Source organism: Primulina tabacum, chromosome 17 (genome assembly GCF_025594145.1).
Source record: "Primulina tabacum isolate GXHZ01 chromosome 17, ASM2559414v2, whole genome shotgun sequence".
Classification (NCBI taxonomy): Eukaryota; Viridiplantae; Streptophyta; class Magnoliopsida; order Lamiales; family Gesneriaceae; genus Primulina; species Primulina tabacum.
Window position 1 is genome coordinate 25,127,724 of NC_134566.1, and position 14,559 is coordinate 25,142,282.

Consider the following 14,559-nt stretch of genomic DNA (forward strand, 5'->3'; position numbering starts at 1 on the left):
AGGCGAGGGGGCGTGAGCAAGGCTGCGCACAAGGAGCGTAGGCGAGGCTGGGCGAGGGACGAGTGTGCGATGTAGGCGAGATTGGGCGAGGGGCGAAGCGCTGTGTGGGCGAGATGGGGTGAGGCGCTGGGTGAGATTGTTGGAGGCAGGGCGAGGGGCGAGGAGGACGTGCTGGCAAAGGTGGGCTTGGCGGCAGGCCGGGGCGTGGGTGAGCACCCAGGGCAGCAGGGCGAGACGATGTGCAGCAATGGGTGAGGGCATGCGGCTGTGGACGAGGTGGCTAGGCGGCAAGCGCGAGCAAGGGTGAGCGCCCATGGCAGCAGGGCGAAACGGCTAGGGCTGATGCGACGTAGGCGAGGGAAAGTCGGTGAATGAAGTACGTCAAAAGCTCTGTGTTGAGGAAATTTGAATGAAGAGGGGACCTCTATTCATAGGAGAAGCCCGGACCATATCTGGCACTTCAGAATTAAAATATGATTTAATTTGATTCCAAGTTTTTGGATACTAATGAACGACTTGAGGAGAATACACGACTCATATGTTGTAAACCGAGGACAACACAATTAATCGAACTTCGAACCTACGATTCAGTTCGACTTGGGAGGGGAAGACTGGTGATACCCCGGGAATGGACACATCGAGATCAGGCCCAAACTCCCGCCCCATCCCTAACACAGGTGGAGGGCCCATGACAGGCCCATGTCTTCTCCTATAAATACCAGGTTTGAGTGTTTAATTCAGACATTCACTATATTGTTTTTTCAGCAGCACCCTTAGCTGCTCTCCCCTTATATCTTCAATCTCTGACTTGAGCGTCAGATGGGCTACGCCGAGACACCCTCACGGCCCCCTTCTAACGATCTTCTTTGTGATTTCAGGCTCATGGCAAATTCGAAGTCTGCGTCTGTACTAGTGTCACTTGCTGAATCGGACCCTAAAAATTCTCAGTGAGTATCAAATAGATATAACACCATTTGTGATCAATTGTCGTACTGTATTGTGTCTTCAACTAATATGTCGAAATTTACAATTGTACATGTTGTTTTGTGTCCTTGCAATTGCCGACTGACTATTGCAATGTATCATTATTATAGGCACTGAACTTGTCCAACAAAGAATATCCTCTAGAAAGTTGTGAAGTCATTCTGCTGTTTTATCTATTGCTATAAATTCAAATTTATTTGTGGATCTAGCGATGCGGATTTGTTTTAATGGCCTCCAAGAAATTGCGCCACCACCAATGCTAAAAACATAGCCACCAGTGGATTTGGAGTGTTTGGTGTTAGAAATCCAATTAACATCGTTATATCCTTCTAGCAATGTATGTTATTTTGTATAATGTAGTCTATACTCTAAGGTGTGCCTTAAATATCTAAGCACCCTCGTCAAAACCTTCAAATAAGCATCACTAGGATTGCTAGTGCATCGACTCAACATATTCATCGTACAGACTTTTGTCAAATTTCTCATTCTACTGTTTGCATATTTGTTTAAGTCCATAAAGAGATTTAACAATCCGACACATTTTTCCTTCTTGACCTTGAATAATGTAATCTTCAGGTTGTTCCATATTTTTCTTTTTCAAGTTCATTATTTAATAATGCAGTTAACATCCATTTAGTGTATTTCAATGTTATGCAAAAATGCAATTGCAATTAGTACCCGAAATTGAAGTTATTTTCTAAATTGGTGAATATGTATAAAAAAAAATTCAAGCCTTATCTATGGCCTTTACTCACCAGTTTAGCCCTGTATTTTCATAATTTCCATCTAATTTGTATTTTCTTTTTAGGATCCATTTGCACTCTAAAAAATTTGGTACATTGTGAAAGATCCACTAGTTCCCAAGTATAGTTTTGCGCAATGTAATATATTTATGTATTGATAGCTTCTTTCCAGTAAAGTGCTTCAGGGCTCAACTTCGAGCTCAGATCAAAATATTCGAAAATGTTCTTGCGCTATTCGAAGATAAATGTCAGAAATAATATTTATTTAATGGACAATCATATTTTTTAACTAAAAATATTGAAGCTCGCAAGCAAACAAATTACGAATTATCGAACAATATAATTTGAATTTAAAATCAACTCAAAAAAATTTAAAAAAATTTTAAATTTAATTCGAATTCGATATACTCGAATACAAATCAAATATTTGAAAAAAAAACACGGCCTGAGTGTGCATCCCTACATCCGAGAATGGAGTCATAATTAAAATCTTGTGTCGCTGCTCTCTAACTGAAACCGAACCCTAAAAGCCCTTCACTTCACCACTCAACGAAAAGATGAGCGGGTATATGAGCCGATTGTTCCCAAGATCCAATTCCAGCTTCCTCTTGCGCAGCGGGAATGCCCTGCATGCCAAAGTTGTGCGCTTGAGGGATGAAACCTACATCATCGATGCCGGGTTGGGCCCGCCAAGAATATGCACCGGCAACGAGCTGACCGGAGCTCCAAAATCCCCCGAGAAAACCAGTTTCTCGAACCGGGTCGGGTTTCTCAACCCGTCTTCCGGTAATTCCGAAGTGAAGATGCAGATGCTGGAGCGCTGCTTCATCGATTTAGTGACGGGAGATCCTCGGACGAAGGAGCGAGCCGCCGTCCGATTCAGCGAGGCGATGGGGCAGGACGATTCCGTGGAGGGCGAGGAAAAGCTCCTCCTGCCGCGGAAGTTCCGGAAGTACAGAGCGTGGATGGAGATGAAGAAAATACATCAGAAAAATGGTCGGGTGAAAGGATTCGTTGCGGAGAAAGTGAAGGGAGGATATTCCGTGGGGATTGCGGGCTATCTCGCGTTTCTTCCTAATCGTCCTTATTTTGTTGGCCAGAACTCTGGTGATCGATACTACATTGAGAGCATCAACCCCAACAACATTGTGGTTGTCAGGGCTTGATGAGCTAGCCATTTTCATTGCAAATTGCCCCTTTTGTTTAAAGTTAGAATTACAACTGATCTCTATTTTTCTTGATCCTGGACTTTATTATAATGGCTAGATTATGTTCTTTTCTTGGCTGAACTGATTCTCTGTTTTCGGTTTTCTCGAATTTTTTATATTCCTTGTGATGAAATAAAAAGCTTTTATTGTTCTAAATGATGTTCCAATATGTTTTCAATGGCCTAACTCTTTCCCATTTACTGGTTGATCAGGCTTACCTCAACCGAGCACGCTGTGTTTCATGTTTGATTGCTTTGATTGATTCTAATCTAAGCATTTAATCCAAGTTCATTCTTGATTTTTTTTTTTTACATATTTCAAAAGCAGAAAAAGGTGTTTCATGATGCTGATGTTAGCTGGTTCGTTTCTTACATAGAGTGATCACCGTTGGACATTTGATGATGTGGTTTTTACTTTGAAGGACGATTTGGCCGAAAGAGTAGACTCTGGAGTTGGCTGAACTTTACCAAAAACTGAAATCTTGGACTTGCTTTAGAATGATATGTTTGTGTCATGTCATGTGATCTCCCATCTGGTGAAATATGGTCTTGTAAAATCTGGTTTATGTTTAGGTGGGTTTTGATGAGACGAGCGGGCAGTTGCGTTGATAAATATGGGTAAATTATCTCTCTTTTTTTTTTCTTTCAAAACTAGAGCCTCTAATTGTTTGCAAAGACGGACGGACCTATTCGTGCAAATCTCCCCTGTTCAATTTGTTTTTGTAAAAAAAAGATGTTCAAAAGATTTGGAGATCTTTCTTGAAAATTTAGTGGAGATTTGGCAATGAAAATTGAAAGGGCTTCTTGTTCTTATGATAAGTTTGGAAAGGCCAAACAAAATCTGTCATATCTCAAGCCAATGGAGTGCCCATCTGCCATCAGTGATGGCATCAATTACCTATCCAATGTGTCATCCAAACGTTCAGGAACAACAAGTTTGTGATGAGATCTTGGGTTTTAGATCCTATTGTAACAACCCTGTGATCATCAAAATACACGACATTTTCTTGGCACGCAAATGACTGTGCAAACGCTAGACATCAAGACTGGTTATTGACAAAGTCTCAAAATCATTTTCTTGGCACCCAAATGTTTAAATAGATGCATACAAATTATCCAAAAAAATACATATATTCTAAGCCAAACCTTGGGATCCTGAGTTCTCTGTGTTAAGGCACCGTTTGAAGTCAAAGATATGATAATATTATCATAAATAATTTAATATGAAAAAACAAATATAGTTAATATAATATTTGATTTGATTGATAAATAATAATTTGCTTGATTTAATCAATCAAATCGGATATAAGATGAAAAAGTATCATTTTGTTCTTTTAATAATTTTAAAAAACTAATAATATTATTTATTAAGAGTAATATTATAATTTATTTGGTTGATGTAAAATAAATAATTAATAGATGAATAAATAATTAGACAATGAAAAAATTAGATATGATACATAAATTATCAATTGATCAATAATATGTCACTTGAAACAGTGTCAGGTTATTAAAAACTCGTTAATATTCTTCTTATTTCGAACTCTTGATCAAGGATCATACAAATAAAATTTATATTTTATTGAACCCAAATCTATTCAGAATCGAAATTCTTAAATGTTTGAAGGGAGTAAAATTGTGAATCATTCATTTGATGTGCTATGACAGAAGATAGGATAGGGAGGGTAGCTTATATTGCCAGCGAATGAGCTGTGTTCTTAACCAAATTTGGCTACTGAGTTAATTGAATGGAGAATTCGTCCTCTCAGCACATCTCATGCTTGTACATTTTTATAATTGTTTTGTTGCTTCGTCTTATTAATTTATCTCCCTTTTGAAATACAAAAATTTTCGAGTAATATTTATCGATCTCACTTTTTATTTCCTTATGTTTTTGAGTAATATTTATTTAATTAGTAATTATAAAATTTAAAACCTAAAAAAATATTCAATATGCGTCGGATATAATTTTATCGCCCGACACCAGGCCGTCAAATTTGGGTACAAACCCGAACCTTACATTTTAAGAAAAAAAATACCTGATCAAATACCCAATATTCGAACCCAAACATCCACCCATATCTACATGTGCAAAAAATCTTTATAGCAATTATACATGTCAAAACGGGCTGACGGGACGGGCCAGCACGCAAACCGCCATTTTGGCGGGCCTCTAAATGGCCAACCTAGCCCAACCCACCTTGGGTCGCGGGTTAGGCGGGCCAACCCGCTTACTAAACAATATTAAAATAAACATAGAAGAAAAATATATTTCAGTCAAATAATTTCATAAAAAACTTAAAAATATTGAAATAAGACATTGAAAGCATACAACAATCAACATAATCCATAAAAAAAATAAAATGTTTATTCTAATTCACACAAGATTTCATCGTACACATGTACTAAAAATTAATTCATGTAATATCATCAACCGTAAATACAATGAAACTTTTAAATGTGAATTTCAAATCTTTTTTAGTATATACTTTCTCCAGTTTCTTAAGGGTTTGTCATCACAAGAAAACAAAAATTAACGATCTTAAGGGTTTGTCCGCACAAGGCACCTAGCTCTTACCATCCACATTTTCTTAAAAAGTGAGAAACATTAGAAGATAACACAAAGTCGAGAAAACAGACGGTTGTAAATTTCAGAAAATATTATGTGTTCAACAATACACATAATTACTTTATTGACTATATTATTTCGATAATTCTAGATTAATTCTAGTTAAACATTAAAAAAAAAGGAGGAGATTGGAGAGTATAACATCTTCAAAAAAAAAATAGAAGCATAGAGATTTTACCAGATTGATTGAAGTTAGGCACATGAGAAAAAATAAGTAAGAAATAGGAATTTTTATATAAAACTTAAAAACATAAAATTCGACCCTAATTTGGCGGGCCAACCCGCAACCCAAACGGGCTCAACCCGTTTGGCCCGCCACCTAAACGGGCTCAACCCGTTTGGCCCGCCTCCAAACAGGCTACTATTTTATCAACCCAACCCGCTCAATTTTTATGGCGGGGCGGGCCGGCCCGACGGGCTTGACCCAATTTGACAAGCCTAATAGCAATACAAAAATAAAAATTTATCATGATACTAAAATTATAGCAAACATTTAATATTCTTAATTTATATTAAATATCCAACCCTTATGTTATACTAGCTACTTTACACATGCGGTGCGTGTGTACAGTTTTTTTATAATTATCTATGAACTAAAGTGAAATTTGAAAAATTATTTAGGGACTAAAGTGCTATTTGAATTAGGGATGTCAATGGGTTCGGGTTTTACCAAGACCCGCAATGGACCCATCCCGTATGGGGCGGGTTTGGACATACTAAACGGGTCATGGGGCGGGTTTCGGGTCCAATTTTTCAGACCCGTTTGGATATGGGTCGGGTCATGGGTTCTATAATACCCGCCCCATATATGTGGATATAAATTGATGTGCTCGCGAGATGATTGTGAGGTGAGGTGGAAGGTAAATAAATCACAGTTTGTTTTGTTATTGTACTTTCATTTTAATTTTTTTACTGTACTTTTTCTCTTTAAATTACATTTTTTACGGTTTTAAATTACTGTTTTATTTTTTCAATGTACTTTCTCTCTTTAATTTTTTAGGTAATTCTTCAAGTAATTTACCAACTTGTCACATCATTCTCGATGAAGAGGAAGATGATCCTGAAGAATGTGTATGAAGATTGCTTACTCGCTGATTTTACATTGATCTGTTTAAGTTTTGTTATGAATTATTTTTGAGGATGCCGATACTTTTTTTTTGAGAGATAATAACTCTTTTTTTTATGCAACACATTATGTCATGAAAATACTTTGTTTGTTATTATTAAGTGTGGTCGAAGACATGAATTAGTTTTCTATTGTGTTGTATTTAGAGGCTTGTTTGTTTCATAATTCAGTCATGTGATAAAAGATTACTGTTTTCATTTAAAAAAAATTCGGGTCTCACGGGTCTCGCGGGTCTACTCGGTCCCATTTCGTATACGGGGTGAGGTAGGTCCGAAGAATATTTAACCGGGGTGGGACGGGTAATGGGTCAAAGTTTTCTTCACGGGACGAGTCTTGGGTTTAGCCATACCCGCCCCATTGACATCTCTAATTTGAATCGTAATTTTAAAAAAAACAAAAATGTTTTTTGAAATTAAAAAAAAATAAAAACAAAAATGCAATTTTGATATAAAATGAGGGCAAAATTGAGAAAACAAAAAACAGACCAATTTTTTTGTCTCTATTAGAGATATTCTTAACAACACTAATAGATATCTCACACTTACCAAGATGACGAGTTCCAATCTCCGGCCAATTGGAAGATCTGATAACATGTTTATTGGAATCCAAATCTAAATTCAAGTCAGAAAGATCAATTTTTTCGTATCTTTAATCATGCTTTTCACAAGTTCAGAATGCTAGAGATTGTCTCGTCTTTTAGGAATAAAAACCTCCTTTTTATCTCGGATCCTTCTCCTCCTCCTCGTGAAATCCAATGGGATCGATAGAGACCATGTATCATCCATAAGATCCCGAGTGATCCCATTAGGATTTTCTATTCCCCATCAAAATCGTACTTGAAAATTTCCTTTCATCTGGCTCAAGTAAGTACACCAAATAAAAATCGAGTTCTCACTTTCAAATTATAGAAAACCCAAAAACCAGGATTAATTGAAAGTTCGATAACATTGACCCCACCTTAACCAACCTTAGTTTAGCAACGATAAATCATAATTTGCGTCAGAATTCAACACCCCACCATATATAAAAAAAAAACCATAAAACAAAATAAAAACCGGTTTCATTCTTGGGAAAATTTATAAATAAATATTTCTACTGTAGTTAAAATGACGGAAATATGCAATATCTAGATGAAATAATAAGAAACAAAATCATCACAAATTCATGTGCATTACGAGTTAGGCCAAGGGTTTGAAGGATTCTAAATATTATCCCATCGACAATGGAAATGTGGAGTTTCATACAATAACAGCAATCAGCATTCATCAAGTTTGAAGATATGATATCTATAAATTGAGGGCGAACTGCAGGTTACCCGCTTTTATATTAGTATGATGCTTCACGAATAAACTTACGAAGATATTCTGCTCAAAACTCAAAAAAAAAAATGACAAGGAACTGGTCATCGAATGTCACGGTTAACCTGATAATATCATCTCCTAGGCGAACGACAATGCAGACCAGATTTAACATTCATGGCATGTAGCAGCGCCAAGTCAAGGACAGAAGGTTGACACATAGTTTGTAGCTAGAATGATCTTAAATATCCCTCTCCAAGCAACAGCACAAAAACATATTTACCAAACTAAGATTAAGTGGTGCCTATCCGGGTTGCAATCCCAATCGTTTTGCATGATTGAATTCCCAATGTAGCACAACCTCTTGCATATTACAACACGCAATTCTACTGTGTAGTTGCATTGATCACCTTCAGCAACTGACTGAAAGAAAATTGTTTCCACTAGATAGAACTGCATCATTTCTGGAGAGAATTGGTATCGTTTTATGAAACCAGCCTAGCCGAGGACTTATATTGATGTTTGTCTACTTATCCATCATGTTCTCACCAGATTGCTTTCAAGTGCTCCTCCATTTATATCATTTTCTTGCATATCCACATCAGCTTCTATATTTAAATCGTTCTGTATTTGCTTATTCCCATCCTGTTTCACATACGTTTCTGGACTTGATACATCATTTGAGTTGCCATCAGGTAGAATAGTCCTTCTCAGCCCCATTTGCCAAACCATGAATATCTATATCCATTGACACGCATAGAAACTTCTGAATCCAGTAGGCCATTTTCTTCTTGCGCATTAATATCCACAAAGTCTTGCTCTGGGGGGTTGGCAGGGAAATTGATTTAACTGGTGACTCATCAATCGTTCCTGGTGAAATCAAATAAGGGGTTAATAAGGAATTGATAAAAAAGTTAGAAATACACAGTTTTTTAAAAAATTATTAATAAAGTTTCGAATGACTGCCGTGAGATTGTCGCAGCATGTCTCACAATATGGGGTGGCAATGAGTTTGATTCCATATGAGTGCACAGAATACTCCATATAGCTCACATGTTACTGCCCACGAAAGCTTATGTCAGAGGTAACTAAAACAGTGGGCAATCGTAACCAGGGTATGTGCCAGGGTCGTAAAGTATAGGTTAAAGATGTAAGAACTGAGGGGAACATCCAGGTGAAAAAGGGGAAAAGAAAGCGCACACAGATTGTAATAGTTTTGTTTCTTGGACTCCCTACTGTAAGTTGTACGGTTAAACATAGGATAAAAGTGGCTATCACACTTCTAAGTTACAATGTCAATAGTAAAGAATAAATGATATACATGCTATGAGGAAAAAGGCACCAAACAACGTAATCTAGAACTGAGGTAAAGAGGACAGTACCTGATAGACATGATGTATCTTGTAATTTACAATGTTGGCCATCTCTTCGATTCCACCAACAAGCTGGGCTGGACCTGTTTCTTCAACATGACGATCATTGAATGCACCGACCTCGCTTAGGTTCAATGCAAGAAGATCAGGCCTCTGAAGAAGAAGCTGAAATGTAGGCTGCAATTCATAACATTGTTCAAACAGCAAACGTCGGCAGAAAACATAAAGCCCCAATCGAGCGCGTGACATTGCGACAACCAATCTTCTCACATCACGAAGATGGCCCACAAAGCGAGTACGAACAAGAGATAACAAGATAAAATCATTTTGCTGTCCTTGAAATTTGTCGACGGTGGTTACCTACAGTATAAAAATGTGATCATGAGCGATAATTAACAAAAATTACAACCAAGAGCAGATTGCAAGAGAATGCAGAGTGACAAGGACCCCGATCATCCATCAGTTGAATGCTAATATGGCTAAATCTCCCAGATTCCGCGTTGTTTAAATTTAGCATCAGCTTACTGCTTAAAGACAATCCCCATCCCATATTAAGTTCAAACAAGTGGTTGAGAATTAGAATATATTCACAATACGAGTCGACTGATAACATTTTGCATCGAAAAGGGGAATGCTTCTAACTGCAGATATATTCTAAACAGACACAACAATGAAATAAATTATTGTTAAAAAACTGAAAATATAGTGAATACGTTGGAAGATTGTATAAATAATATCTTCTAGATCTTTAATTGATATTATGTTTTTAGATTGATATAGGAACATATTTGATTTCCTTAAATAAGAGGTGGATTGTTAGGATTAAGATCTAGGGTTTCCATTGCAAATAATTTAGTAAGTTGTATAAATACCATGTGGCTATTGGAAAATAATACAAGAAATTATTCTCTGATTTTTGACATGATATCAGAGCCAGCTTTTTTCTAAATTCACCTTTTTTTCTACCCGATAGCTCTATCATTCTCTTCATTCCTTAATCATGTCTGATTCTGAAGCTTAAAAAAAAACTGTAGTTGTGAAGCAACCTGTCAAATCGGAGGATGTAAATCTCAATTCAACGACTGGCGACTTGCAAAACATTCGGACGAACTATCGTTTGGATGGAAAGAACTACTTGAAATTGTCCCAATTTGTGCGTACTTATTTGAAGGGAAAAGGAAAAATTAGTCACCTTCTTGGGATTGGAACCAAACCAAGAGAAGAAGGCCTCAACGCATGGGATGAAGCTGATTCTATGCTCATGTTGGGACTGTGGGAGTCGATGGATCCGAGGATTAGTGACTCTCACAAGTTTTTGACATCTGCAAAGGTCATTTGGGAGTCAATCAAATGAACTTATTCGAAGGCTCGTGATACTGCCCATGTTTACGAAATCAAAATAAAGGTGGGTCAGCCAAGCAAGGAAATAAACCAGTACGCCAACGAACTTCAAAATCTTTCTTTGGCAGGAACTTGACTACTATCGAGTCACTGTGATGAACTGTCCAAAAGATGCCTCAACTCAAAACATTCATTGATGAAGACTGAGTTTATGATTTCTAAGCTGGATTGAACCCAGAATTCGATCGAGTAAGGGTCCAAATTCTAGAGAAAGATGAGATACCATCTTTGGAAGAAACAATCTCTTTAATTCAAGCTGAAGAAAGTAGGGGAAATGTGAAGCTTGAGCCTCAAAATTCAGAGGGGTCGGTAATAGTCGCGAAGATTCTAGAACGACGTCAAGTTAAAGGAGTATGGAAGGGCATAAATATCCAAAGTTGAAAGCCGAGATGGAAAGAAAGATCTACGGTGCACTTATTGTAGAAAGATTGGACACAGAAAGGACAAGTGCTGGAAATTACATGGCAGAAACAAGGACTGGAAACAACGATGGGGGCAAACCAGAAACATAAACCAAGCCAACTTTAGGGTTAACCAGCCAAGTCAAGAAGGTGACCCAAGACTGAATGAACTCAGCAAGGAAGATCTTAAGAGACTTCAAAAACTCCTTGGGAATGAAGAGAAAAACAATGATACTTGCTCCTTAGCCCATTCAGGTAAGTCTCTTGTCTCTCTAGGATTAAATGCCTCAGATAAAGCTGTTAGAAATTTGTGAATTGTCGATTCAGGAGCCACAGACCATATGATCCATTCCCTACTTAAATTCAACAACTACACACCTTGTCCAAGCAACCGAGAGATAACCATTGCTTGATGGTTCCAAATCAGCCCCACAATTACACTTCACAATGTTCTTCACGTGCCAAGATTACCCACCAGCCTAATATCGTAATATCTATCAAAAAACTTACCTATGAGGCTATGACCTGAAATGTAATGTGTTTTTTTATAAATCTCATTGTGTATTTCAGGACCAAGATTCGGGAAGGAAGATTGGATGTGCTAGGGAAGAAAACGAGCTATATTTTCTTGAGGATATTGGCAACTTGAAAAGCGTTGGGAATTCAGATTAGGATTTCTATCATAAATAATTTAGTATGTTGTATAAATACCATGTAGCTATTGAAAAATAATACAAGAAATTATTATCTGATTTTTTACAATTATTCTAATAAAATATTGACCACTTTTATAACCACATAAGTCGAGTAAAATAAATCCTCAAGTACAATGATTTTTTCTCACTGACCTTATCCAGAAACCAACCAAATAGCTTCTACATCACAATTGACATAAAAATGAAGGCAGCGGGAACAAAAACAAGAAGAAAGGGTAAAGTGCACTACGTACGAGCATTTCTACCTCAGTAAAATAAACCAATACAGATAGTTTGCAGTCTAATACATCCAACATTAAAGTCCATTCAGAAGCCATAACTATACTGATTTTACTTTGTGACCTGGCATGTGCTGTCATTAAATAACCACATGAGTTGCAAGAACATGTAAAATGCATTACATACTAGGATCCTAAAGTATCCAACATTCTGCAGATACATGAAACAGCATTGTGCCCATTTACCACTCTGGACATTTCAGCAATCACAAGTCTAATGCCCAAGAGGATATATAACTTACCTTGTGAGGTGGTCCAATGAAGTCTAATGGGACACATCTTCTGTTGATAACATCACGAATTAAAAGTTTCTGACCATTGTATGTAGTCATATGGATATTTTGTTGGCTGGATACCCAAGTAATCGCATGTAACATATACACGCTTACAATATATTCAGCCTCTCCTTCATTTGATAGAACCAAGGTGATGGAGCAGTCTCGCCCCTCCCACGGTAATCAGGAACGTCTACACCAACTGATAGTCATAACAGAATCCAGCATTGCTCTATGGAAGATAGTGTTCTCTCTCACAAACTGAAGATCACCAAGATCTTATATCTCCAATTGTAAAGTCTTGCTAAACTTGGCCTAGCTCTGCCCTGTGCATTGAGCTCAATATATGGAATTCCAAGCCGCACAAATCTTGTGAATAGGCTCTGATCCATATGGCTGTACTTCTGGAAAGCCATATTTTTCACAACAGGAGGCAGTTGGTGATGGTCACCTATCAATATGCAACGTTTAAGCCTGGCATAGCCATCTTCCTGCCTTTGGAGCAACATTGGGATAAAAGTTTCAATCTCCAAGATTTGAGCACTTTCTTCCATCATAAGTTATCGTATTTAAATCCCAGGTGCAGAAAATCTTTTCTTTTAAGAGCCGCATGGGTGCAAGTCATTGCCACTATTTTCGCCTGCTTGGTCATCAGGTAGTTAGATCTATCAACTGTTGACTTGAGCAACTCAAATGCTCTACATTCTTCGAGCTCTTGAAACATAGTTTGCAGGTGCCGGAAGCAACCTTTAGCTGCATGCATGTCTTTTTCATAGGACTGACCCGTGAAAATTGGCCTAGGAGTATCGTTGAAGAACTCCTTAAAAGGAAATCGGTCCTGAACAAATGACGGCTTGTCTTGATTCTCAACACAAGCAGCTAAAAATAGTTCCCAGCGAGAGTACACATGAAGCAACCAGAAGTATCCAGCAGTTTCACATGTATATGCCACATCCTCAGGCAGCTGTAGAGATCTTGCAAGGCGCTCCACTTCACTAAGCAGTTCTAATCGCCGAACTAGCATTGCATTCACACGGCCTTGGCGACTGAAGTCAAGATCAGTTGCCAATTCTTGCTCACCTTGACCAAGTCGAAGTAGATATCGAGCAGGTACATCCCTCTAAAACCCATAAAACCATGAGCACAATGTGAACATAAACTCAAAAATGAAATAAAAATATCATCTAAAATGATTTTAAAAATGAATTTGAGCAATTAAAGTTTATAATTGCCGATGGGATCCTCTCAATGGCTTTGTTACCTCCATTATCTTTTCAAAAAGATCATTCAAAGCCTGATTTGAGTGGGTAATTATCAATGTTCTCTGAGAAGGGCAATTATGATAAAGCACATTCAAGACTTGCACAGCTGTATCCGTCTTTCCCGTACCAGGTGGACCAACCACCATACTTAATCCAGGCTGAATTCCTGATATGATGGCCTCAATCTGCAGAATAACCCATCAAAGAAACAATGAAATTTTAATTGAAGTGTGAAGTGTCAATTCTAGCCATGAACGCAATATTTTTGCACAAAAACACGAGTTTTTACACGAGAAATGTAAGCAGTAAGCAAATGTCTCAACATGCTGCATGATTCAGCACAAACCCCATTGATATGTCTAAATCCTATCGAATTTTAGGGATTTCACTTTCGTGTTTATCTTGAATTTCATTCCTTATTTTGTGCTTATTTAATTTATTTTTATCTTATTTGTAGATTTGAACAAAAGATAAAAAAAGTCTAATTTTGGAGATAAGATGATTTTGTATAAGACTTCAAAGACAACAAAATAACAAAAGAAAAGAACAAAAATTTACTATATTTTATTAAAGTAAGAATAATGGAGTTTGGAAAAAAAACTGGGCCAATTTTGATAGAGATGAAGTCTCATCTTTTAAAAATAAAATATCTACAATCTTATCACAAACTTGAACTTGACATAGGTTTCAAAAATTTGGAGGATTAGGCCTATTAAGTTGAGATAAAAAGCTGCGTACAACAGGTGAACAGACGTGAACAGAGAGAGAAGAGGTAGAAGACTTTATGCAGAAGACACAACAGAGAGAAGAAGAAGAACGCGAAAAAAGATAGAAGTCGAAGACAGAAGTTGGAGGAAGACCTCGAC

General features: G+C 37.4%; 2 protein-coding genes and 1 pseudogene across 2 annotated transcripts in view; 1 reads left to right on the forward strand and 2 right to left on the reverse strand.

The window, feature by feature from the left end:
* Window positions 1–14,559, reverse strand: part of LOC142531118 (putative RING-type E3 ubiquitin transferase C3H69) — a 62,567-nt gene that overhangs the window by 28,902 nt on the left and 19,106 nt on the right. The gene's annotated exons all lie outside the window — the stretch shown is intronic.
* LOC142531836 (small ribosomal subunit protein bS1m-like) lies at window positions 2,156–3,091 on the forward strand. The gene has a single exon (XM_075638109.1). The coding sequence runs from the start codon at window positions 2,285–2,287 to the stop codon at window positions 2,891–2,893; it is 609 nt and encodes a 202-aa protein (XP_075494224.1). The 5' UTR covers window positions 2,156–2,284; the 3' UTR covers window positions 2,894–3,091.
* LOC142530601 (uncharacterized) overlaps window positions 7,868–14,559 on the reverse strand; it is a 15,367-nt pseudogene continuing 8,675 nt past the window's right edge.

Coding starts and splice junctions, on each gene's coding strand:
- LOC142531836 (XM_075638109.1), top strand. CDS start 2,285: ATGAGCGGGTATATGAGCCGATTGTTCCCAAGATCCAATTCCAGCTTC.